The following is a 26853-nucleotide window of genomic DNA, read 5'->3' as shown; positions in this document are numbered from 1 at the left end:
TAATTAGAATAGATAGTTCTTTTGAAAGTACTAAAAAAAACTTTAGCGTAAAGAGCGAGGTATTGACTAGGGAGTGAACCCCCTCATATAAATAATAATTTCTGTTCTTGTAAAGTTCTAATGTTGCTCCTTACTTACAGTTGAAAAAACTTTATTTGTTTTTTATTTGAACTTTTTAAAACTTTTTTATTCGATTTCTGATCGTTTTTCAAATAATTCTGGGAAATCCGGGACCCCTTAATAGAAATGTCCCTTCCCCCAAGGAAAAATACTCCACGGAAAGATCCTCCCACGTAGCCTCCTCCTCCAGCCCTCCCCCCACAAGACAAAAACCCTCCTGAAAACGTCGGTATGCTTCCCAATAATCAATACTATATGTAAACAATGGGCAAAGTTAATAACTTGCGGCCCTTCCCCCGGAAACTGTGGGGGATAAGCCATCCTCAAAGACATATTTATTAGATTTTCGACTATGTTGAACAAAATGGCTATCTCAAATTTTGATTGGGTGACTTCGGGAAAAAAATTAGCGTGGGAGGGGGCCAAGCTGCCTTCCAAATTTTTTGGTCACTTAAAAAGGGCACTAGAACTTTTAATTTCCATTTGAATTTCCGCCCTCTCACGATATTCTAGGACTACTGGATCGATACGATCATCCCTGGAAAAAAACAACAAATAAGCACGCATCCGTGATCTTTCTTCTGGTAAAAATACGACAGTCCACATTTTTGCTGATACGAGGTTGAAACATCTACAGTAGAATTATCTGGTACACTGAATATTGTTGTCTGATTTTCATTAAGATTCTATCATTTTTAGGGGGTGTTTCTCCTTTTTTTCAAAAATAAGGCAAATTTTTCAGGCTTGTAACTTTTGATGGGTAAGACTAAACTTGATGAAACTTATATATTTGAAATCAGCACAAAGATCTGATTCTTTTGTTGTACCTACTGGCATCAAAATTCCGTTTTTTAGAGTTTCGGTTACTATTGAGCCGAGTCGCTACAGTTCGTAGAAACAAACTGTTTGATCGCTGATCAAGTTTATGTTATTTATGCCTTTCATTTATGTTATTTTGCTGTGCTCATGGCGGTATATTTTGCTTTAAAATACACTTATTTTTCTATCTATCTAATGTGCAGAATAATTGTACCAAACATATTTTGCATGCAGACCAGCTATACTCCCCCCCTCTAATGTGCAAATATATAGCCCAAATTTATTTCTAAAGTAACGAAGAAACTAACGAAAAAAACGAGTGCTCTCGAATTATACACAGCGTAAACTTGAGTGAGTGGCGCATAATACACATTTACCAAAATTCCTTACCCCTACGGAAATTAAAAAATAAACTCAAATAAAATTCTCAAATTTGGAAAGCCTTATTTTCCACGGGGGGTGTTTTCCGGGGGGAGGGGGTATTTTCCGCGTTTATTTTTCTGCGGGGTATTTTCTGCGAGAGATATTTTCAGGGGGGAGGGGTAATTGCCGGGGGGTGGGAGTAAACGTGGCCATCATTACGTAGAGCCTACTGTTTAAAATACGGTCAGTTAGCCGGGTAGCCGGAAAAATCAGTAGGCAATTTTTCCGGAAAACACCTAGCAAATCTTCATCGGCTTTTCGGAATGCCCATGCTTCAGAGCCATATTTGACCACTGTCATCACGGTAGCTTCTAATAATTTTAATCTTGGTTTGCAGACTTATCTTCCTATTCTTCCAAACTTTTTTTAGCTATGAAAAAACACCCTGAGCCTAGACTATTCTACTTTTAATATCTTCAATGCTCCCACCGTCTTTACTAATAATACTACCAAGGTAAGTGAAGCTGCCCACCTGATCAATCTTTTCGTTGCCCAACGTCACCTTTTCATCTTCACTTATTGCTCGCCTTAGTGACTTAGTCTTCTTAACATTAATTTTCAACCCTATTCTAGCACCCCGAAATCGCAAAACCTCTAAAAGTTCATTCATTTTGCTCGCACTTTCATCTAGGATGCTTAAATCATCTGCATAATCTAAGTCCAGGAGACTTTTTCCTCCCCGTTTTGATTCCTGGTCTCCCATCGGCTTTCCTGTGCTCCTTAAGGCAAAGTCTATCTAAATGATCCATATAAAGGGGGATAGAACACAACCCTGTGTAACTCCTGATATAATACAAAACCAGCTGCTAACCTCATTTCCTACCTTAACCGCAGCAGTGTTATTCTCGTACGTAGCAATAATCACTTTAATGTATTTGTCTGGTATACCGTACAAGGATAAGACCTTTGATAAAGGTCTTCTATCAACAGAATCGAACGCTTGTGAAGTTGCCCACCTGATCAATGTTTTCATTACCCAACGTCACCTTTTTATCTTCAGTTTTCGTCACCTTTTCGTCATCTTTTCATCTTAAGTGAAGCTGCCCACTGATCAATGTTTTCATTACCCAACGTCACCTTATCATCTTCACTTATTCCTAGCCTTAGGGACTTAGTTTCCTTAACATTAATTTTCAAACCTATCCTAGCATCCTGAACTCGCAAAACCTCTAAGAATTCATTCATTTTGCTCACACTTTCATCTAGGATGCTTAAATCATCAGCATAATCAATGTCCAGGAGAGTTTTTCCTCACCATTTGATTCCGTGGTCTCCCATTGCCTTTCCTGTGCTACTTAAGACAAAGTCAATCAAAATAATCCATATAAAGGGGGATAGAACACAACCCTGTGTAACTCCTGATACAATACAAAACCAGCTGCTAACCTCATTTCCTACATCAACCCCAGCAGTGTTCTCGTACGTAGCACAAATCACTTTAATGTATTTGTCTAATATACCATACAAGGATAAGACCTTTGATAAAGGTGTTCTATCAAGAGAATCGAACGCTTGCTCGTAATCTATAAAACTGAGGAGTAAAGGTGTTTGACAACTCAGGCACTTGTCAATTATTAAGCTAAGAGTGAAAATTTGGTCAACACATCCTCTGCCTTTTCTAAAACCGCAGTGTTCTTCTCTTAAAACTTTGCCTACAGCATCTCTCAGTCTAAAAAGTATCATATTACTAAGTATATTATTACCTACAGAGACCAGACTAATGCCTCAATAATTACCACACTCACTATTATCACCTTTCTTATGCAGTGGTTTAATTAAGTTTTTTTTTAAATCGTTAGGTACTTCTTCTTTTCAGAAATCATATTCATAATCTTCAGTATCTTATTTCTAACTTCAGAGCCACCGTATTTAAGAAACTCATTTACGTACCGTATTTCAAGAAACTATCAGCATCTGGAACCTTATTATTTATAATCCTTTTAGTGCTGTCGCTAGTTTTTCCTCACAAAACAAATCTTCCTTCACGTCAAAAGTTCCACAAACTTTTTCATTTTCCTTTATATCTTTTCCTGCAACTCTATCTCGGTTTAACACATTCTCAAAATGTTCTGCCCAACTCTCTTTAACTCTTTCCTTATCACTAATTATGGCCCCATTCATATCTTTAACAGGGACAAGTCCGGATTGACTACTCCGTCTGAATTTATTAATATGCCAGTACAATATTTTGCTATTATGCCGTCTAACTGCATCTTCCAGATCCTCAGTAATTTTATCCTTGGCCTCCACTTCACATCTCCTTAGTTCATATTTTAATACTTTCTCCACTTTCTTTACATTCCTTTTGTTTTCCTATGATCTATCACTCAGATAATTTTGAACAAACCCCTTCTCCTCTCTATTAAACATAAAGCTTCCCTAAAAGCCAGTCTCCATTTGACAGATTCTGCCATTCTGCCATCTTGCAGAAAAAGCAACGTCGAAGGTTGCAGTATCTGCAAACTGCCAATACGGAGCCGGAAAAGAAGTCTCCATTGAAATAAAATTTGCAGATTAGCGGTGTAGATTTGCCGAATCTGCCAAATGGAGACCAGCTTTAAGACACCATCAGCAACTTTACAAATTGATTTTCTAAAATTATTCCAAACACCTTCCACATTGTCAAATTTTAAACTCTTAAGTTTAATATTCAACTGTTCCTGGAAATTTTCTCTCAAATTCCTATCCTGGAGTCTACAAATGTAATAATTTCCCGAGAGGTAGTTATCCTTCCAGAATTTCCACTTTAAGTTAACCCTAGGCACTACTAGATGGTTTAACATCGATAACAGCACTCCTATATGCCCTAGTATTGATCCTGCCAGTCTTCGGTTTACTATAAAATAATCCATATGTTTGCTGTCTTACCATCACGTGAATACGATATTAACTTATGTGCCATTTTATGATCAAACACAGCATTGGTTATAACTAGATTGTTTCACTTACGAATTTGCAAAAGTCTGTAGCCACTCTGTTTTCTTTTCCTACACTAAGTTTACTTAGGCTAGGATACCATCTATCCATGAGCGTAGGAAGGGGGGGGGGCAGCTGCCCCCCCTAGACCTTCAAATTTACATTAGATATGGCTGAAAAAGCAGATGGTTGGAAAAGCAGTTGATAAAAGGTCCTCCATCATACTATCGACTGTCCCCCCTTGACAATATGCTGCCTACGCCCATGCATCTATCCCTATTTCTACTGACCTGGGCGTTAAAATCTCCCGGTAAAAGCATCATACTTCTACCTTGGATCCTGTCTATTGCTCCTGTAACTGTAAGTAAAATTAATCTGAGTCACTAGTATCTCCGTCAGTCGGTTCTACAGGGGCATATACTACTATAATTGATACCCTGAACTTTTTAGTCATAAAATGAGCAATTAGTATTATTAATACCTTCCCAGCCTAAACAAAACTTAGCAGCTTCTTTATTCATCACGAGCCCTACTCCTTTTCTATGTACACAATCCTTCCTTCCTGAGTAAGCAAATTTTATATCACCCAATTTCATGCTTCCTATCCCTGGGATATGAGTGTCTGAAACTCCTAATAAGTCCAGTTCCAATCAGTGCTGTAACTTACTTGAAGTACTTTTACTTCAAGTACTACTTAAGTAAAATTTTCAAGTACTTGTACTTGTACTTAAGTACAAATTCCACAGAGTACTTATTACTTGTACTTCAGTAAAAAATTGCAGCTACTTATTACTTCAAGTTGCAAATAAAAGTCAAGTACTGTTTCAAATACATTACGAGGAACCGTTCCATTTTTTTTTTTTTTTTTTTTTTTGCAATTTTTTAATTTTATGGTTTTGCTGCGTGTGTGTTTCGTTTAGTAATTGCTTTTGTTTTCCGTTTACGTCGAGCGCATTTAAGAATAAGAAGAAACAAGGTGTCACCAAAAAAAATGGCTGACGCAGGCAAACAACAATTACCGTTTATTCTTCAAGGCAAATATTTTGCTGTAAAAGGACAAATCGAAAAAGATGGCGCACTTAGTGCATGGTGCAAGAACTGTCCCAACAGGGTTCTCAAAGGACACCTGCATGCACCTTCAAATTTCCACAAACTTGCGTGTAAGTCTCCTTGTCCTTTTTATGTCTGTTTGTACTTTTTTTCTCTCTTAAACTTTGACAGGTATCACCATACAGATAGCCCAGTAGTTTCCTTACAACACAACCTACACATCATACGCAATTTTAATCTGTTTGTTGTTTTGGTCTATTCGGATATCGTTCAGATTGGATTGAACAAACCTAGGCTAGAGATGTGTAGCCTGGATCTCCTGTAGGCTAAGCTTACTGTTAATCCAGCATTATGAAATTAATGCACAATTTACCCCACACCTAGCTTGATTAACTTCACCTCAGGAGAAGAATGTTCAACGAACCAGAATGGGCCGAAATTAGTTGTGGTAGGCTAGGTGTCATTCAAAAGGGTCTCGGAACCAGCAACCAGCAGCTTTACATTTACGAAAACTAATGGATTGCTATGAGCCTTGGCTTCTCTGTGTTAATCTTGAGGCTAAGTTGTGTATTGAGATTGTTGTGTATGAGGCTGATTGGGATTGGAATAATGGTTATAGAATGTAGAATGCATATATAATTTTTGTTTTTGTGTGTGTTTTCCATTTGCAGAACTGCAGAACTTGCAGAACTTGCAGAACTTGCTAACTTGCAGAACTCAAAGGAAGTATCAAATTTTCTTGAACAAGTAGGCTAGCCTAGGCTATTTGATTAGGCTGAATATTTTAGCCATATGGATTGCTGAATGTTTTGAATGCATTGATAGTTAATAGTAGAGTCTAATGACAAATACACAATTTAGTTTAAGCATAGCCTAGGCTAATTCTAGAAAATACTGCCCAATCTTAAACACATGATCCTATAGGCCTTGTAGGATACAAAACCACTCAAACATAAATAGATTCAATCCCAGACATGTGCTGTAAAGAAAAAATAGGCTACTAGGGTTTGCTAACTTTTCTTTAAGCTTAATTTTCAGTATAAAAAAGTTTCTGAGATCAAATTGAGCTAATCCCAACAAGGTAATCTAAATCTATACATATGCAAGACTAAGAGCTTGCTTGGAAATATAGGCTCTATTTGAATCAAATTATGCTCGGTTGCTTGTCCAAAGTTAGTGATTATCCAAACACCAGGGGTGCTTGGATAATATACCCAGTTCTTCATCAGCAGCTGATGTGTATTACCAAATAAAGCTAGTTTAAAGAAAAATCAAACTGTGTTGTTAAGCCTAAAGGTGTATCTGGCTTTGTGGGGGAATAGACAAGGAAATAGAAAATCTAATGGTATATTTCCTTTTTTTCTTTATCTGATTTCTCCCCTTTAATAAATATTAGAGCTAAAAATATGTTTTGCTATTACTAGGCCTAGACTAGTCTATCCTTACAAAGCCTATCTTTAGTCTACTAAAAATTTCATTTTCCTGACCTAGCCCCATTTTCCATTTCCTGACTTGAAGTAAAATCAAGTAATTGGAAGCATTGCATCAAGCCACAATGTCCATTGGGCTTGTATAGCCTAAGCTTAATAGGCTTGCCTGCTTGTGATCTACTGATCCATCCATAATTAATACACCAGCATTCAAACATTCAATTAGATTTTCATCCACAAATATATTGTCAATTAGTGTTGCAGATTTCCCAGTAACTCATGTAAGGATAGTTATCAGTGGATATAGAAAAGAAGAAATTACTAAATTGAGAAAATCTGGACAATCTGAACTTTTAAGGACGTCAGTATTGAAATCTCCCATTTGCACTTTATATTTAGGTTCACTATTCAAATTTTCCATTAAATTCTCCATCTCCCTAATAAAAATTTCATTTTATGATATTTTATATACTAAACCAATGGTGATTTTTAGGTGATTTATATACTAAACCAACAACTATTTTTTTTTTTTATCACAATTACATATTGTTGTATAGTCTAACCTTTATTTTATGGGTTCTAGGCATTTTGTTGAGATTGAGAAGCTAGTATAGCAGGAATGTTAATTTTTCCCATTAAATTTAATGTATTAATAGGGAAATCCTTAGACCTAGGCTATTTGTTACATAGGCCAGATATCCCAGGCTACATACCTTATTGTATTTTCAGTTAACCTGCTTCCAGTTTAACTGCAGCTCAACTAATGCCTGGATATGTCCATAAGCTATTTACAAGTTTGATGATAGGCTAGTTGTTATATTACTATGTTTCTATATTGCTAACAACTCAGTTTATTTCTGGACAAATTTTCGGTTGATGTTGATGTTTCAACGATGCTGCAGAAACATGAGGGTTCATTGCTTTTTTGCAGAGGATGGTCCAAGTTTAAGCTGCAAAAAGGTTTTCTATGGTGATCATTGTAATCGTTGAATCTGCAGTAATGTGAAGGTTTGTTGTTATTGTGAAGGATCCACCAAACCCAGTCAGGAACTCGTATTTTGAGACTATTGCCGGATACAAGCAAGTTCACCTAATGAGAGGATATGTCTCTAGTTAGTAAATGTCTGAAATGAGATTATTCCCAAGTAAAGGAACCTTCCACTCAGGAGGAGAATGTGAAGATCTCCTCCTGAGAGGTATATGGCTGTACCTGGGACCTGGTAATAATTTCATTTTGGGCATTCACTGACAAGCTGGTGACAAGGGACATATCCTCACATTAGGTGAACTTCCCTCTATCAGGTGATGGTCTCAAAGTAGTTGAGTTCCTGACTGACAAAACCAAACCATCAAACCTTCAGAAAGTGATGGTTCATTCATATTTGTTATACTTGTTATACTGCAGTTTCAATGTTCAGTGGATCCTGTGGAAAAGCAATGAGCCTTTGGATTTGATTCATATAGCAAAACTAAACATTATGTCTGCTTTCAGACGGCTCATCCTTCAACCTATGTTGAATTCTCCAAAGTGAACACTAGGAAAAAAAGGAGGCGAGATGGAGATGAGCAGACCATTGATTCTGCTGATGACGCAACCGATGAAAGCATCCCCGAGCCTAAGCAAGAGGATACACCTTTTTCTTTCTTTGAAAAAAAGAAATGTACGAAAAAAAGGGCTGATGAGTTGATTATGAATTACATAGTGTCTGACATGCGCCCACTCTCTACAGTGGAAAGTCATGCATTTAAGCAAATGATTCTGGGGATAAACCCAAGTATCGGACCAATAATGTCAAGGAAAACTCTGGCCGGTAAAATTGATGAGTCTGTGTTAGTTGTACAGAAAGAAATGATTCAACTCTTTGAAAAAGTAGACTATGTCACTATGACGTGTGATATCTGGTCTTCTAATAATAAGAGCTTTATGGGAGTAACAGCTCATGTGTTAGATAGTCAAAACAAATTTGTGCCTATGGTGCTTGCAGTTAGAAGGTTTGCTGGAGCGCATACCTTCGACAGAATTTCAGACTTGCTGTTTGCAATATTTCGTGAATATGGTCTTGACAAGAATCTGAGCAAAATTCGGGCAATTGTAACAGACAATGCTTCAAACTTCGTCAAAGCTTTTAAGGAGTTAGGAAAATCAAAGGAGCAAGAATCCAGCTCTGAGTTTGCAACCAGTGAGAGTGACACACCTGATGAAGAAAGCATGGATTCCGAATCCGAAGAATTAGATGTTGTTGACGTTGGTAAGATCTTTGACAGGGTGAATGTGACTGATGTCGGGGAACCAGAATTGGGTTCTAGTGTCAATCCCAGAAGTGGTGCACAAGACCAAGATGAACTAGAAGCAGGGGTTAGAGGGACCTCTGATAGTTATTCTGATCTTCCCGACCGTATTGTTAACACAAATGATGACGATAGCGATATTTCTGAGCCCGAAGGGAATGATGGCAGATCGGACTCATTAGGTAATATAGGTATGTACTTACCTCCACACTTTCGCTGCTCTAGTCATACCCTGAACCTTTTGGCCACCACAGATGCCAAGTATGCTTCAAATACGGACGTGAGTTACAAAAGAAATCTGCAGAGTGTCAAGAGCAAGTGTCAGGGCTTATGGAATTCCCTAAGCCACAGCTCAAAAAACAATGACCTATTGAAAGAGGTCTTCGAAAAAAAGCTGATAAGACCCAACGCAACAAGATGGAATTCTGAATACGATGCACTGAAAAGAATTCTTGAGTGTCACATGGCTGGAAAGCTCTCAGCAGTGTGTGATGTCTTGAAAAAACCAAGATTCAAAACAAGTGAGCTTGAATTTCTTGCTGAGTACGTCTCAGTCCTTGAGCCCATAGCAATCGCCCTAGATATGCTTCAGGGTGAGGAGAAAGCCTATTTCGGGACTGTTCTCCCAACTATCAAGTGCTTGGAAAGGAAGTTGGTGAAGTTGCACCAAAGTGTCAAACTCACAAGGGTCTTAACCCAGACGCTGCTCGAAGGACTTGGAAAAAGATTTCCGTTTATCAGTGGATCTCCAAAGGTTCATTCGGACTACCATCTTGCTACGTGGTCATTGCCGTTTTTCAAGGACAAGTTTGGGAAAGAAGAACACAAGGAACTGGTGCTGGGTTTGATGACAGAGGAGGCCATAACAATGAAGCAGAAAATGGGTGCCACTAGTGAAAAAAGCAGTGGCATAGTTCTTGAGAGATCTCCTGAGGCTTTTTTTTACTTTTCGGACGACGAATCAGGAACAAGCACTCAGCAACCAACTGTGGCAAATACGGTCAAGATCGAGATTCTGAGATATCTCAGTGATTCCCGAAAGACTCTCTCGATCTTACAAGAGTACCCGGCAGTGAATTCAGTGTTTCGGAAGTATAATTGTATGCTTCCTACATCGGCCCCAGTTGAGCGTCTCTTTTCGAAAGGTGGCATTATAATGAGTCCAAGGCGTAATTCCTTGGCGGACGGAAGGTTTGAGAGCCTCGTTTTGTTGAAAGCCAATGAGAAATTCAAGGTTTTTCAGCAAAATATGGACGTAGTTTGAGAGTTCGTTTTACTGTTTTGATGGTTCCCTTTTCAACCTATTTTAATGTCACCTTTTGAAAAGCAGATGTCAGAATCAGCTCCTTTTGCGAAACTGTCTTTGAAGAATGGCACTGAGCGACTGACTATATATACCGTATGTGGTAAGACGATTTTCTGACTGAGTGAATCGCTTGAAGATCCGTTTATAACGGGTTTTTTATTTCCGTTTATTTCCAGCTTTTTTTTTTTTTAACTTAATGATTTTGATAATGCTGGAAAAGTAGTGTTTGAAAAAAAACACCTTTTAAATTTGATTATTTTTTTGTAATCGTTCTTTAATATAATAAATGAAACCATTAAGTTAACCTGAGTGTCAGTGGCGTAAGTGTGTGATTGTTGTGCTGGAAAGAGCCTCCCATGGAAGAATTCCCTTTTTTTTGTAGCTCAATAGTAATTTTAACATCATATAATTTGATTACTTGAAGTAGTACTTGAAGTACTACTTAAGTACTATTTCAGACTACTTATTACTTGAACTACTTAAGTACAATTTTGGTGGATTACTTGATACTTGATACTTAAGTAAAAAAATTGATAGTACTTGGTACTTGTTACTTAAGTAAAAATTTGGAGTACTTGTTACAGCACTGGTTCCAATCTTCTGGATTCGTCAGTCAAAATGTCGATACGACAGTAATTTTTCACCGTTGTAACATCCCAAGTTTCAATTTTCATGTTCTTTAAATCATTGAAATTATTTAGGCCTCAGGAAAATCAACGAACCCGGATACCAGCGCATGAAGGGGATGATATATCTTCTCAAGTCCACACCGAAAGTCCCTGGGACCTCCAGTATGAATGGAGGCTTTGTGCCATCCTGGGCCCATCTTGGTCACAACATGGTTGTCAGCACTTGGCGATGCTACATTCATACCTACAAATATTTTACTACCACGGGGAGGCAGCCGATAGTAGGAAAACTAGCTAGGAAGAGGTTTTTCAGCCTGAAAACACCCATCAAAAAAGACCAAGCCCAGAAGAATTATCCATTATTCAGAATTCCGTGCGAATGCTGTGTCGTTTACTAGGCTATAATTTGAGAACCAGACAGCAAGAAGTCCCTGGGACCTCCAGTATGAATGGAGGCTTTGTGCCATCCTGGGCCCATCTTGGTCACAACATGGTTGTCAGCACTTGGCGATGCTACATTCATACCTAAAAATATTTTACTACTACGGGGAGGCAGCCGATAATAGATATACTAGCTAGGAAGAGATTTTTCAGCCTGAAAACACCCGTCAAAACAGACCAAGCCCAGAAGAATTATCCATTATTCAGAATTCCGTGCGAATGCTGTGTCGTTTACTAGGCTATAATTTCCTGGAGAGGCGCCACTCCTCAAGTGGGAATAAAATCCCCAGTCTTCCAGGTACCCCGAAAGGGTCCATGCAGCCCTTTGTAGAGGCCGTTGTCCATAGATCCGGATCTTACGCCCTGCCACCGTTGTCCTCCTATAGAGGATCCTCCCGTGATGATGTTCTGCGTCACCATGCAATTTAACCCATTACTGGGAGAAGGTTTGTAGCTCACGGGACGTGTGGACACGCCGGTGGGCCCTGTTGAGTGTACGTTTGATGGGCCTTCTTCCTCCTCCACCTGTATTAATGGCCCCGGGTGAGGGTGCCCCAGTTTCTATTATGGACCCCCAGGGACAAGGCCCCCCTTAGACCGTACCTCCTATGGAGGTACCCTAAATATTAGTAGGGCACTCCCCTATCACCCCCTGGGTACACGCTTAGTGGCCTGGGGGAGGCCCCTTAAAGCTGGCAAATGGTAAGCACATTTTCTTATAATTACAATTTAGCTATCCCAAACAATATTCAAATATTAATGTTGCTATCTATTTTATGGCAAAATTTTTTTTTTTAACTGAAATAGTTCCACAAAAAAAAAAAACGAAAAGGCAAAAGAGGAAACAACAAACTTAAAAGAGCAATTATGCAGCTTTCACACAAAGAATGTTATTTCCTTTACTATGCTAAAAAAATTAACCTAAAATAATGAAATTAGGAATAATAACAGATAAACAGGAAAAGAAAAAAAAAACTACCAGATCCAACCTCCGTCCCTCATCAACACTCAAATCCCCCTCAGCCCTTCCTGCACTCCCAACCCTACTTGCCCCTCTGTCTATCTTTTTCTCCCCAGCCCGCCCTACCAACCGTAATATCACAACAAAGTCTGGTGTTGGGATAAATTGTAGGCAGTAATAACGTTTTATAACGACAAATCAAACGCAAAGTAATCTCCCAAGCACAGAGCCGTTCGTAGGGTAAAACTAAATGCAGCCCCCCTCCCGTCCAAAATAAAAGTAAAACAAAACCGAATCAAAGTGCAAAACAGGATCAAAGTGAGCAACCCCCAGCCACGGCGCTTATGTGCACTGGGAGCACATATAATTATATTCAAATATCAGCAGTCACAGAACTGCCGGTCCTCGGGATTTTCCCCAAGGTCAAAATCCAAGAGCATGGGATCTAGAAAAAAGTATGTATATTGAACATTACCCTGTGACTACTACTAATAACAGCTTACTGCAGCACCAAGCCACCTGAGGCCAACTCAGATGTGTATGCTCCTCCTCCATCCCCAATCCATTCAAAGCTTCCTTCTTTGCACCCTCCCAAAAAGTTCTAATTTCCTAAATCCTTTCTTATGACGTCTTACCACCTATTACGGGGACAACCTGCTTTTCATTTGGCTCTAGATGGATGGCCAAAAAAGACAATCTAATCCGTCATCCACAAAACGTGTCTTAGCCATCTCAGGTTTTCTCACATTATAGCCCTAGGAATCGGGATAAAGCAACATTTTCGTTCTGGTTACTGTTTTAAATATAGTCAATCACACGGGTACCCAAACATTCCGTAGACATTTTCTATGAAAAGCACGTATCTTCCTCCGTCTTCTGAAGCACCCACGCTTCAGATCCATACTTGGCTGCAAGTATATATAATTATTATTATTTATTGTCTTGACCTTTTTTTTCTTGAATCTTAGGAGTTTTTGCAAGTGAATCTTTGAACAACATTTAATCCTCAGTGGAAGTCCTGATCCAAAGTGAAGACCAGAATTCATTGATTTTCTATGAAAATTTATATTTCACACAGAAATAGAAAACCATAATCATATAATATCCAAGCAATTTTTTTTTTGTAAAACTTAGATAACCCAAGATTTTGGGGCACCCAGCCCAAAAAATTTCCCTATATTTGTTCTGATATCATCCTTGAGAAATTTAGGAGTTTATGAATAGCTTCTATCATTTTTGAAGAGTGAACCCTCCAATTTGGTGCAAAATCAAACCCCTTGCCAAGAAACTGGAAAGCAGAGACAAAATTATGCCCAAGTTACAACTGATGACGAAACGTCAAGGCTCTTGAATGATTCATGTTCTTTGTTAATTTTGTCGTGAGACCTGGGCTACAGAAACGGACAATTGAAATGGGGAAAATTTGCTCTGATATCAACGCTAAATTGTCCTAAAGCACATTTTACTAATACGTTGCCTTTGTATCTTTTCTTATACTCAGTGCACATATAGAAAAAAAAACTGTTGTTCCAAGCTTCCGCATTTTCTGAAATAGTTTAAAAAAAACTTCTCCACAACCGAAGAGCTACAATAAACTGAAAATGAGCATAAATAAAGTCAAATGATTTTTCAAGTTTGAAACTACAAAAAATCACTACCAATAAATCGATGAAACCCGAAACGAACAGAAATTATAATAAATAATGCAATCGAACTCAAAACGAGCAGAAACTAAGAGGAGATGGGCTGACGCTGTGACACCTCCCATATCTTCTAAAAATCATTAGAAAATTTGCACTTTACTGTAAGCAATCCTCATTTCAAGGTACTTGTTCTTACTTTTCGTGATAAAAAAAGAAGAGAATTATAACCAAGATTACTCAAAAAACAACAAACAACAAATGAATGTGGGTTGGCATTTTAATACATATGCTGATATTCATTCCTGAAAGTCTTAATTTTGGACTTATTAGATTTAAAAAAAGAAAACATTTAAAATCTGTTTTTCTGTCAATAAAGAGCAAATTATGTTCTAGTCTTTAAAATCCACGGGGGGCGTCAGCCCTACTCCTAGCGGTAGTAATAGTAGTAAAAATAGGAGTATTATTTGTAATGTATGCACGATTCCTCTCATCATGCCTTGGCAGTTCCAACTTAATACTCTAAGCCTTTCCTAAAACATTACTGATACGCCCATTGGACAACCTGCATGCATATAGTGTTTTAATTTAGTTCAACTGCCCCCTCAAAGTTTTCTAAAATTTTCTGCTTAATACCCATAGGTTTAGTAGTACTCAAAATAGAAGTAGCAGTTACAGTAGTGGTAGTAGTATCGTGCACTTATTGCCTCTTCGTAAATTGATCATCCCCCACATTATTCCTTGAAAGTTCCAAATTAATACCCAAGCCATACCTATTATACGCCCTTTTGACAAACTGCATGCACAGATTGTGCTTTGACTTAATTCAACTTTCCCCTCAATATGCACTGATATTTTCACCTTCATACCCTTAGTAATAGTAGAAGTAATAATGATTGTAGTAGGAGTAGTAATTGTATTAGTAGCGGTAGCATGTATGAACATATTGCCTTTTGGTTAGTTGAACATCCCCCTCATCATGCCCTGGAAGCTTCAACTTAGTACGTTAAGCATTTTCTAAGATATTAATGATGTGACGTTTCAGACTTCAGACAATTCTAAAACGTTAAAAATATGATGAGTGGACAAAACCTTATTTTTTTTCAAATGAGTTGTGTTAAGGAGAGTGGATATATTCTCCTGATTTTGCGTCGAATCTTAGGTGAATCAAGATTTTGCTATAGATTCCTCTTATACGTTGTTCTTTGGTCTTTTTTTCGTTCTTTTTTTCAAAAAGCTCAACAACAAAAAGCTTGTATTTTGTTGTTAAGGTATTTATACTTGAAAATTTTTGAAAAAAAAACTTTCTATAGTAACTATAAAACATATACAAACTGTATCGTAGTTCAGAGCGATATAGAAAAAACAGGGCTTTGTCTTTTTTTTCTGAAATTGTGAAAATGTACTTATGCTAATAATTTTGAATTTTTTAGGCTACTTTTAAAATTGTTGAATATTTAAATTAAAAAAACGTGTCTAAGCTCACAGATTTGAATATTCAGCTAATAATTATTCGATTAAGTATTCCGAGAATTGAAGTCTGAGGTTCCCGTGCAATTGAACCTCGTTCAAATCAAACCAGTTCAACTCAGCTCTTGTAACTTAACCCCAATGTAGTTCAACTCTCGTGCATCTCAGCCCCCATTTAACTTAACCCTGTTAAACCTCCATTCGTTTTAGAGTTGTCTGAACTACAGCTTATTTTATTTACTTGTTAGTACACAAATAATTACCGAACCCCAATTATTACAAATATTAAATTATTATAATTACTACAAATATACAAATATTAATTATTACAAAATATTACAAATGATAATTGAACTCCCCTTGAACTAGCCTTTTTTATTGTTGTTGTCCCTACATATGCAAATAAAAATTAGAAATCAAATAAAAAAACATTAAAATCAAATGAAGCATAAATTATTCTGTCAATAAAGATGGCTATAACCCCCTTAGCTCAGTGTTAAACCTTATCTTAGTGTGTAGTTTTACACCTTGACGTAGCCATGACAATCTATGTTTAAAGGTCCAGTCCAGTGTCAAATTTATTTCAATATCATCATATATTTGAATATTTCAAAGATTAATTATACACACAACTCACAGAAAATATATACAGGGTGGGGCACAAGTAACGTTCTTCATTTAAGTGGCACACAATTATACCCGAATTGGAACAAAACTCAGCAATACTACTACTACTACTACCAAGACCTCATTACAGCGCCAACCCAGCTGCGCAAGCTCTTCCTCTACCCCATTCTATTCAAGCTTAGCCAACTTTCTTTAAACCCTCCCTCTGATCTATACTCATCTCCATGGCCGTACCCAGTGGAGTGTTTGGGGGGTTTAACCCCCCCCCCCCGAAATGGTTGTCTGTCGTGTAAAAAAGTAACAAAAATGGATATAAACAAATTTTGTGTGCGTTTTTTGAGCTCTTTTTTTTGTGTAGCTCCTTTCCCCCACCTCCCCAAAAAAATCTTTGAGTAAAACCCCCTCCGAAAAAAAACCTAGGTACGGCCGTGCTCATCTCATTTGGGGATGACCTGCTTTTCGTTTGGCCTCAGAAGAATGACCAAAACCGTTGGCAATAGGATTTTGGCTAATGTTGAGCGTAGATGAGTAAAAAGAAGAGAGTCTATTGAAAAGCCACCACGGTCTCCAGACCCCCAGGCACCGAATTTTTATCGAGTGTATCAAAAGATCAGATGCACAATTTCAAGCCGAAAACTTTCCCAGAATTAAAGATTCTGAAAAATTCAGAAAAATTATTGAGCACAATAATCATTCTATTAATTTTCTGAATATACGAATAATATCGATATATATTAATTTAATTATATAATAAATGATTTAATATAATTATATCAATATGAGTGAATTGTATTATTTATATGAATCTAACGAATAGATTCATGTTTGAAAACATGAAAGATAAAGAAAAAATCTCAGTTTTGTTCCACTTTAAAGTAGGTTACTTACGCCACACCCTTTTGAACTAAAATGAAAAAAATAATAAAACGGCGCAATAAAATAAGTGGAATAATAAGGAAAATTCGTGAAAGTAAGTGAATTAAAATAAAACAAGCAAGAGCTGGAAAAAAATCCAATCGAGTAATGACAAGACCTCAATTGCGTTTGACATTCGAAAATGACTATGCCAGACGGTAGCAGTGTTGCCAACGCTTTGAAGTAAATTGGTCCAGTTTTCCGATTAAAATTGTACCGCAAGAAAGTAATTTGTATTATCGGAACAGCAGGTTAAAAATTTGTCATAACAATAAGAAAATTTTCAATAAACTAAAACTTGGAACAGATATTTGAGTAAAAAAGGAACAAGTAAAACCTAAATGTATCGAGATCGGGAAATCTGATTGTACCAAAAAATTCCAAATGTACTGCACTGTGCCAGGACCTCTAAATTGTACCAAAAACGGTACAGTTGTACCGGGCTGGCAACGCTGGACGGTAGTATTTTGTACATCTTACGATATTTTGTCAAAACGCTCTTAAATGTCAACGTCAAGTGGTAACCACTATTGAAAGCTTAGAATACTGGCACTGTTAAAAATCATATTACAAATATTTCTGATTCTCGCCCCCCCCCCCTGAGCAAATTCTTCGCTCTTACCAAGACTTTACATTTCTTTAAACTTCTTTAAGTATTTCTGTTTGTTTTCATTAATCTTGCTATTATAATAATCATTTATGATTTTGTTTTGACAAGGTTTTATTAAAAATTTCGGCTACCAACTAGTAATGTCTCTTGATAAGCCCAGATTCACAAGGTTTTAAAGGCACCATGTACTTCTTTTGCTCAATATCTGCCCTTATTAATCATAGCCATGCTCACCCAGAGCTTCTCTATAGCTACTGTTAGTTTCAATGGCGTCAATCAACAATTTTTTGGAGAGGGGGGGCTGGATTTATTTTGCAACATCTTGTGGGGACGGCAAGTTTGTCATTAAAAATATATGCATAAAAATAATACCAAAAATATGTGGCCTGAATGTATGCCTCACCGTGTGAAGGCAGGCCCTTACTCAGGTACCAGTTTGTAGTTGAATCAATAAATGAAAGTTCTTTCCATTTTATCGATTTTGTCAAAACTGTTTTGGTCTATTTTATTATTTGGTTCATTTTTCCTTTTTTAATTTTTTTGGGGTAAGGTCAACATACAAAAACTTCAAAGGTTGACATACAAAATAGAAAAGAAATTAAAATCATTACAAGTGAAGATGGATGCCCGCAGTTTTTAGATCACGGACATAACGAAACTTGCAAATTCGCCATTCCAGGTCACTAAGACGTCCTGTACCGACATCAACGCCATCAGAAAGTTGCTCGATCACTCGACCGAATTTAAAATATTTAGCATAAGCTTCTACATAACAATCAAAGTAAGCGGCAACACTACGTGGCATTCTTGACATTGTTATCTCAGCTTCAGCATCAGGATCGGAACAAAACATTTTATTTAGGATAGCCCTGAAATCATGATCTGCCATATCCCTTGGCGTCTTCCCATGTATATTCTCATTGTTCTTGATTTTGTTACCTAGAGAGAAAATAAAATGAGTTTTGACAAAATCCGTCCCCCAGAGAAAAAAATTAGACTTTGAGTAATTTGAGTAATACAATTTGAGAGAGAGAGAGAGAGAGAGAGAGAGAGAGAGAGAGAGAGAGAGAGAGAGAGAGAGAGAGAGAGAGAGAGAGAGAGAGAGAGAGAGAGAGAGAGAGAGAGAGAGAGAGAGAGAGAGAGAGAGAGAGAGAGAGAGAGAGAGAGAGAGAGAGAGAGAGAGAGAGAGAGAGAGAGAGAGAGAGAGAGAGAGAGAGAGAGAGAGAGAGAGAGAGAGAGAGAGAGAGAGAGAGAGAGAGAGAGAGAGAGAGAGAGAGAGAGAGAGAGAGAGAGAGAGAGAGAGAGAGAGAGAGAGAGAGAGAGAGAGAGAGAGAGAGAGAGAGAGAGAGAGAGAGAGAGAGAGAGAGAGAGAGAGAGAGAGAGAGAGAGAGAGAGAGAGAGAGAGAGAGAGAGAGAGAGAGAGAGAGAGAGAGAGAGAGAGAGAGAGAGAGAGAGAGAGAGAGAGAGAGAGAGAGAGAGAGAGAGAGAGAGAGAGAGAGAGAGAGAGAGAGAGAGAGAGAGAGAGAGAGAGAGAGAGAGAGAGAGAGAGAGAGAGAGAGAGAGAGAGAGAGAGAGAGAGAGAGAGAGAGAGAGAGAGAGAGAGAGAGAGAGAGAGAGAGAGAGAGAGAGAGAGAGAGAGAGAGAGAGAGAGAGAGAGAGAGAGAGAGAGAGAGAGAGAGAGAGAGAGAGAGAGAGAGAGAGAGAGAGAGAGAGAGAGAGAGAGAGAGAGAGAGAGAGAGAGAGAGAGAGAGAGAGAGAGAGAGAGAGAGAGAGAGAGAGAGAGAGAGAGAGAGAGAGAGAGAGAGAGAGAGAGAGAGAGAGAGAGAGAGAGAGAGAGAGAGAGAGAGAGAGAGAGAGAGCGATCTCAAGGCAAAAGAAGTTTTCCTTGTTATTTTGTTTAAAAGCATTAATATTTCTTTGAAGATTTGAGGTCTGATTCAAGTGAGTTCCAGAAACTAGGACCAGTGTGCCCAACTGAGACAACCCACTTTAGTAGTCGGAAAGAAACCGGCTATGAAATGTTCAATAGAGGTTGGGATAAATGTGGTAAGAAGATGAATTATGGAGCGAATATTACTTGATCACTAGATTACTACAGGAAAGATTACAAAAGGAATCAATTGAAGTACCATAAAGCTGAGAGACAGTTATCACCAAAGATATAAGTTTCGATATGTTCAAGGTCACATATATGTTCACATACATGTTACCATAAATATTTGGTAGTATATGTAGTACATATGTTATATATGAATATCAAACAGTTCGTGGTAACGAACTGTAAGTAAGGAGCGACCCGGCTCAATGGTAACCGAAACTCTAAAAAACGGAATTTTGATACAAGTAGGTACATCAAAAGAATCAGATTTTAATGCTGATTTCAAAAATATAAGTTTCATCAAGTTTAGGTTTCATTATAAGTTTTAGTTTTACTCATCAAAAGTTACGCGCCTGAGAAAATTTGGCTGATTTTAGAAAAAGGGGGAAAGACCCCCTAAAAGTTATAGAACCTTAATGAAAATCACACCATAATATTCAGCGTATCAGAGAATCCTACTGTGGATGTTTCAAGCTCCTATATAAAAAGATATGGAATTTTGCATTCTCTACCAGGGGAATGATCACGGATGCGTGTTTTTTTTGTTTTTTTTTCCCATGTGTGATAATAACGATCCAAGGTGCCGAGGAAAATGTGGGACGACGCAATGAATCGGAAATCAAAATTTAAAGTGCACTTTTTAAGTGACCAAAAAATGGAGGGCGACTAGGCCCCCTCCCACGCTCATTTTTTTCCCAAAGTCACCCGATCAAAATTTTGAGATAGCCATTTTATTCATCATGGTCGAAAATACGATAACAATGTCTTTTAGGATGACTTAATCCCCCAAAGTCCCCGGGGGGAGGGCTGAAAGTTATGAACTTTACCCAGTGTTAACATATAGTATTGGTTATTGGGAAGTATATAGACGTTTTCAGGGGGGATTTTTTCTGGTAGGTGGGGGGGGGTCGGGGGTTATATGGATCTTTCCATGAAGGAAATTTCATGGGGAAAGGGACATTGCTATGAAGGGGACGCCAGATTTCCCAGCATTATTAAAGAAAAAGATCAGAAATTAAATAAAAAAAAAAAAAAAAAAACAACAAGTTTTTCAACTGATTTCAACTGATTGTGATTAAGGGGCCATTTTTAAAGAATTGGAAAAAAATTCCAACTTTAGCTTAAGGAGCAAGGTATTGACTAGGGGGCGAACCCCCTATTAACCAAATAAAAGTAAAATTAATATGCACATTTTGTTTTAATTATTCATGTACGGTGAGCCAAAATCAAAACCTACATTAATTCAAAAACTTTCAAAAATTAAATAAAAAAAACAAGTTTTTTTTTGCTGAAAGTAAGGAACGACGGTAAAACTAAAAATGAACAGAAATTATTCCGTTTATGAATTGGGGCTGTCCCCTCCTCAACGCCTCGCTCTTTACGCTAAAGTTTGACTTTCTCACAACTCTATTTTTTTTAAACAATAAAAAAAACTTTAGCATAAAGAGCGAGGCGTTGAGGAGGGGACAGCCCCCTTCATATACGGAATAATTTCTGTTCGTATTAAGTTTTAACGTCGTTCCTTACTTTCAGTTAAAAAAAACTTGTTTTTTTATTTAATTTATGAATATATCAAGGTCAGAAAAAAACCCAAAAAACTAGATTATCATTCCTACTTCCCTTGAAAGACCTCTTACGAGTTTTATAGTTACCAAACTCAAAATACTTATTTTTAAGCAAAAAATAATGCAGTGAAACCGCTCGCCAATCACGTTGAAAAAAATGACGATGAAAATCTAAGTGTGGTAGTAACAGCTCTAGAGAATACTCATTGCCGCTGCTACAACCTGTATATCATTGTCAGGTCTCAAGTTAGATAACTGGACAAAAATGAAACATCTAAATTAATTCCGCGACTCCTTTTTAATCTTTCCAAATTATAAATTTAGGGCGATGAGGCTTAGGTCACTTGTTTGCCTGTGAGTCCAAGCAAATTCAGTCCCAAGTTTTGCATACAAGTCCAGTGGACATTGCCCGCCATGAGTCAACCCAAAAAGCTCGATCATCCCTTAGTTCAATGACTATCTACCTTAGTTCTGCCCTAGGATGGATGCATGATAGACTATCTATCAACAAGTGAAAATGACATTTTTATACAATCCTCAAAAAAGTTTATGCCAGCTTTGCCTTTTGTTCAAATTTGTTGTTTTCGAATAAATGATCTTTGAACATTGAGCTCTGGTATAATTAAGCAATTCTAGGGTTTCTAATGGCGTCACTGAATGAAGGATATTCAAGTTGGATGAAATATTAGTTCATTTTGTCATATTATTGCAATTCTTCCTGTGTCAGTTCATTTGTTGATTCCATTATACATTTGGGAATTAACCTAGACATCTAGACATCTAAGAAACTACTGTCAATTTTTTTTTAGATTTAAATTTGTGTTTTTTGACAGAATTTACTGCTAGTAATTAACAAGTTAACATAATTCGAGTTTTGTAACCTTTAATCCGAAATTTTGCAAATAAGAAGCTGCAATAGATCAACTTAAATCACCCAAGATAAAAGGTTTTTTTCAAGCCCGAAGACCATAGAAAATCCTAAGACCATAGGCGGGCGTGCCTTGTTTGCCTCTCATTCCAGGCAATCTAACGGTCCTATGTCTGTTTTAAATTCTTGGTCCACCTGCCCGAGACTCTAGACAGGCTGGAGTGCCTGTCCAAAAACTAATACACAAGTATTTGTCCAATAAGAGAGTCATACCTACTCCCGTCCCGCCATTTACCCGTGCCATTTAAACATTTTTGCCTCTCAATTCCTCGGACTATCTGTCTTGGCTTTTTTCTACAATTAGCCATGTCATGATGCCTACTGCCAAATACTTGATTTTTCAAACAACAAAGTTTTTTTTTCAAGCCCCTGGATCTTAGCTCTATTCATACCTGAAAACCGTGATTTTCCATAATTTTTCTTTCGGTTGTTTCAAAATTATGAAGTTTTTAGGACCGTATCATATTTTCGCCGGTGTTGCCAGGTTGAACCGCAAAAACAAATAAGCTGAAAATGTATAAATAATTTACGTGAAACGCTGCTCTTTAAAAATATTATGGTTCGGTGCTACTTAGTATGCACACCATAGAGGAATAATTTAGGTGGAACATATTCTCATTATGGAAAAAGCAGAACCCAGATAATACTTTTAGTAAGCTTCCAACAAGGGGTTAAGATAAATGCCAGACAACCCAGTGATTATGAAAAAAGTAATCCATAACCTTTGAAGTTTTTGGGAGACGGACAAAGCGGAGGCTTAAAAAATGTGTAATGGAAAAGTCCTTTCTTCAAGGTGTCAGCTTAACGAAACAACAGTAGTGGAAGTTTCACAACTGAACAATGCAGTCACACATTCGTTAACACAAATCAGCGATGTTTACGCATCTTGAACGATTCATGCCATCCCTACTACAGATTTTATATTGCCAATCTTCAGACAATTGCCAATTTCTAGTATGTGGTGTGTTTTCATATATCTGTTTTAGTTTCTGCATACTAGCTTTTTAAAAGCTTTTTTTTACGCAAAATTAGTGGAGTTTCAAATTTACTTCCTTTTTTTTTAGATAGACAAAAATTACACTTCAATTGTTTAGAAGTGCTTTACTAATTAGTTAAATTTGATAACGCCTTTTATCCACGAAAATTCAGACATTAACAAGCTGTTGATTTTCAAAGGCAACTATGTCTTCAAAGGAAACGTCAGAAAACGTCTTCAAAGGAAAACTACATCTTCTTAACATGTCTCGTGCCTTACATTTTTAGCTTAATTTTTTCTGGTTTTCATCCACGTTTTTATTTTTTTTTTAATTATTTCTCACTCATGTTTCTTTTTTGAAATTTGGGTCCCATTATAAACAAAAGCTGCACAGCTGCATAAGGAGGTTTTTTTTGATAAAAATTGAATTCCCAATTTCTTTATTGTTCTTTTTTGAGATAGAGAGTTTCAAAAGTAGAAAGAAGAAAAGTAGAAAATTTCAAAGAAAAGCGAATAATTGATATTAGTCTATAAAGTAACTGAAATAAAGCTGATATTTCCCTGCTAGTGATAATTACACAGAATTTTTATTTCAGGATTTTATATCAAGTTAAATCCCGTCTGCAAAAAGTTGGCCTAGGTCAGCTTAGGAATATTTTGGCAGGTTATGTAGGCTAGTTGAATCTAATCTGGAAGGCCTACTCGGAGCAGAATTGTGCTTTCTTTACCCTGCATTATGAAGTACCTGAAAACGCAGTGGTTTTGCGCCAAACAAAGTCACCAACCGCCAGATGGTGCTGGTGATTTCTCTTTTCGACACTAGCGCCAGTTTCCACTTTTATAAGTTTAACATGATTTTTGATTTTCACCGTAATTTCTATAGGTTCAAGTTCTTGTTTTTTCTATATTTAGGTATATAATTGCTTCATGTCCATAACTCTCAGCCAATCAATAATCTTCCCCTTTGAAAACTACTGTACGACTTTATACAATGGATACCTGAAGCGTAAGCCAGTATTTCTCATTATGCATACAATCAGGAAGTTTAATTAACGTGTTGATTAATTTTCTAACTAGTTTCGATCTCATTTTTGTGTCAGAGTTGGAACATGGAGTTGAAACATTCAGAAAAGAGTGTCTTTTTGGGTGAGTGGGTTGGTGTGGGGTTTAAGAGACTTCAAACGGAGTTAAATTCTACGGAGTTAAATTCTCAAACTTGAGTAAGTTATCATAAAAAAATACTTTAAATAAGCGTTAATTATGAAAAATATCCTAGTCCGAAAGCTTTCATAAAACACGCCCAATTTGAATCGGCCATCTTTCACTTAAAAAACGCTAATACTGTCCCAAGCCTTTCGCAAAAAATGAATTTGCAGTGGAAGAACGTTTATGGGCTTACGTCTCATACCCAGAAGATGACTAATAATTGCTGATAAATGCAAGTGGCAACCCTAACATAATGGTATAATATAGCTTTTTGGTCGGTCTATGCAACACAAATCTGTCTCTTTCACCCAAAGTATGATACTATTCTTCTGTCTAAAATACATTTTTGGAACAAGATGAAAAAAAGGTAAAGAATACGGCATTGAACTTTACAGTCCCTACATGCTGATCTCCGTTTCTTGGCCCTTCAGCCAGGAAGTGCAAAGGGGGGTTGGGGGCCAACCAACCTGTGCCTTCGCACACCCTTCCTGTTTACCTTCCCCAGATTTCTCCAGGTGCCCACGTCCCGAACCAAATAATTGAACACACTAGGATTCGAACCCTCGCCCTTTCGGACAAATCCTAAATCCAGCACACTAATCCAATCCACAAGATGAAAGGGCATCAGAAATAGAGCACAACCTACCTCCGTATTTTATAAGCAGCTGAATGGTTTGCAAATTTTTGGTCTTGACAGCAAGATGAAGAGGCGTATCGAAGTCATGCCCAGGACAAGCGATATCTATTTTACTTATACCTAAAATGGATACAGATTAATCAAAAAGGAGACATCAAGACTAAAGAAATAAGACAAAACAAATAGAAGCAGGAGAAAAAAATATATAATATAGACAGACTTCAAATACGAATATCTCTTATAATCAGAGGAAAAAATAAACATATAACAACCTGTCAGATCTAGTTTTTAATCTGTATAAAATTCGTCGATTTTTTGGGATTGTTTTTGAAACTGGCCCACAAACCTCCCAACAAAGAGTTTTTTTTTTTTTTTTTCAAATAGATTTTTATCTAGGTTTATATCTGAGGAAGGACCTACATAAAAAAAACAAAAAAAAAAAACAAAACAACTTTGTCATACTAGACGGAACCCATGAAGGATTAAACGGAAGTTGGATATTATACATATAAATATTATACATATAAATATACTAATTTTAAATAAATGAAAAAGCTGTATAGTCTAAGCAATTAGCGTTTTAAGAACAGCAAGAGTGTTTAAGGCGCATTGAACTAAGTCCTAACAAAGAGCTGCAAGTTTTTGCAGCAAGAATGACTATCGGTACCTGAAGTCTGATTTCCGATGTCACAATTTGGCACTGTATGTTTACTCGCACTGTACGGCACTGTATGTTTACTCGAAAAATAATTTTTCTAGTCTTCCAAGAAAACTTTTAAAAATTAAATTCTACCTATCTAAAAAAATACCAAAAATAACATATTAAAAAAAGAGAATAGAGAGTAAGCTTTTCCCTAATGCAAAAATAATTTTGACGTTTTTTTTTAAGCTGTGATGCAAAAATAGAAGTAATTGAAACACTTCCATCTAATTCAGTTCTCTAAGATGCAAGCTTTGAGGGGCTACACCTATTGTAGCATTTTCATCAAACATCTTCAGAGTTTTAAGCTAGGTTCTACCAGCAGACAGTAGTTTTGTGAAGTGGAAGCAAGCAAGCGACGTTGCTATATGAAACCCAGGTGTCTGCCAGAAATCAAACAATCGATGGAACATTAAGGGGATGTTCCCTTCACTTTCGGGGGATGGGGTGTAAAATGTAAGCTATACAAAACGCCTTCTGAATTATCGTAGCCAAGATCTTTCAAACTTATGTTTACTATTTCTTTCTTTTTTCAACCAAACTTAATTGATTTTAAAAATAAATATTAAAATTTCAGGTTGCGTCTACTTCTTCACCACTGACACTATTTAAGGTCCTATTTATAACATTCAATGGTCTTATTTACGGTTCTATTTGTTTTTTTTACCGTCCTGATTCCTCGGAAGGGCATCCCCTATAGACTAGATTTTCCGAAAGAACCCCTCCTGAAAAGAAATGAATGTAATGAACTTGAAATTCACAGTTAATGTCTCACAGCTGTAAAACTAAAAAAAAAAAAAAAACGAAGTGCAAAGGGGCATTGCGTCGTATTAGCTTGCACGTTGGAGAATAAAGGGCTATAGATAGACATCGGTGCAAAGCAACGGAAAAAGAAGAAGAGAGATAGAATAAAAATAAGAACCGGCAAAGAAAAAGGAAAAACATCTTATTCATTAGAAATGCCTGATTAGAGAACTTGAAAAATGAAAAAACAACAACAAAAAAGCAAAAAAAAAAATGGCCAATGGAAGGCCACGAAACATCTGCTGGTTATAGCATACAGTATAGTATTATGACATTTTAGGTTCCATGATAGT

General features: G+C 37.1%; 2 protein-coding genes across 4 annotated transcripts in view; one reads left to right on the top strand and one right to left on the bottom strand.

Moving 5' to 3' along the window:
* The first annotated feature begins 5269 nt into the window (after positions 1 to 5269).
* Positions 5270 to 10410, top strand: LOC148945888 (uncharacterized). The gene is made up of 2 exons (XM_089097795.1): positions 5270 to 5436; positions 8223 to 10410. The coding sequence occupies exons 1-2, from the start codon at positions 5270 to 5272 to the stop codon at positions 10309 to 10311; spliced, it is 2256 nt and encodes a 751-aa protein (XP_088953921.1). The 3' UTR covers positions 10312 to 10410.
* A 6061-nt stretch (positions 10411 to 16471) lies between these two features.
* Positions 16472 to 26853, bottom strand: part of LOC148945887 (uncharacterized) — an 85952-nt gene continuing 75570 nt past the window's right edge. For 2 of the 3 annotated variants that reach the window (XM_089097855.1, XM_089097857.1), the window contains 2 exons: positions 25066 to 25176; positions 16475 to 18585 (listed from right to left, as the gene is read on the bottom strand). In XM_089097855.1, coding sequence (XP_088953981.1) covers positions 18254 to 18585; positions 25066 to 25176 — 443 coding nt within the window. In that variant the 3' untranslated portion in view covers positions 16475 to 18253. Of the gene's footprint in view, positions 18586 to 25065; positions 25177 to 26853 lie in introns of all 3 variants that reach the window. The other variant, XM_089097856.1, reaches the window with a different exon arrangement.

The sequence above is a fragment of the Artemia sp. Qi Xiang Cuo genome, chromosome 12, assembly GCF_049724085.1.
Source record: "Artemia sp. Qi Xiang Cuo chromosome 12, ASM4972408v1, whole genome shotgun sequence".
Lineage (NCBI taxonomy): Eukaryota > Metazoa > Arthropoda > Branchiopoda > Anostraca > Artemiidae > Artemia > Artemia sp. Qi Xiang Cuo.
The sequence above is the reverse complement of the archived record's forward strand: the minus strand, read 5'-3'. Positions and strand labels throughout refer to the sequence as shown.

Excerpts from the sequence above, each read along its gene's own strand:
- LOC148945888 (XM_089097795.1), top strand. The coding sequence starts at position 5,270 with ATGGCTGACGCAGGCAAACAACAATTACCGTTTATTCTTCAAGGCAAA. Across the intron at positions 5,437-8,222 it reads TCAAATTTCCACAAACTTGC|CAAAACTAAACATTATGTCT; the intron begins GTGTAAGTCTCC and ends TGATTCATATAG.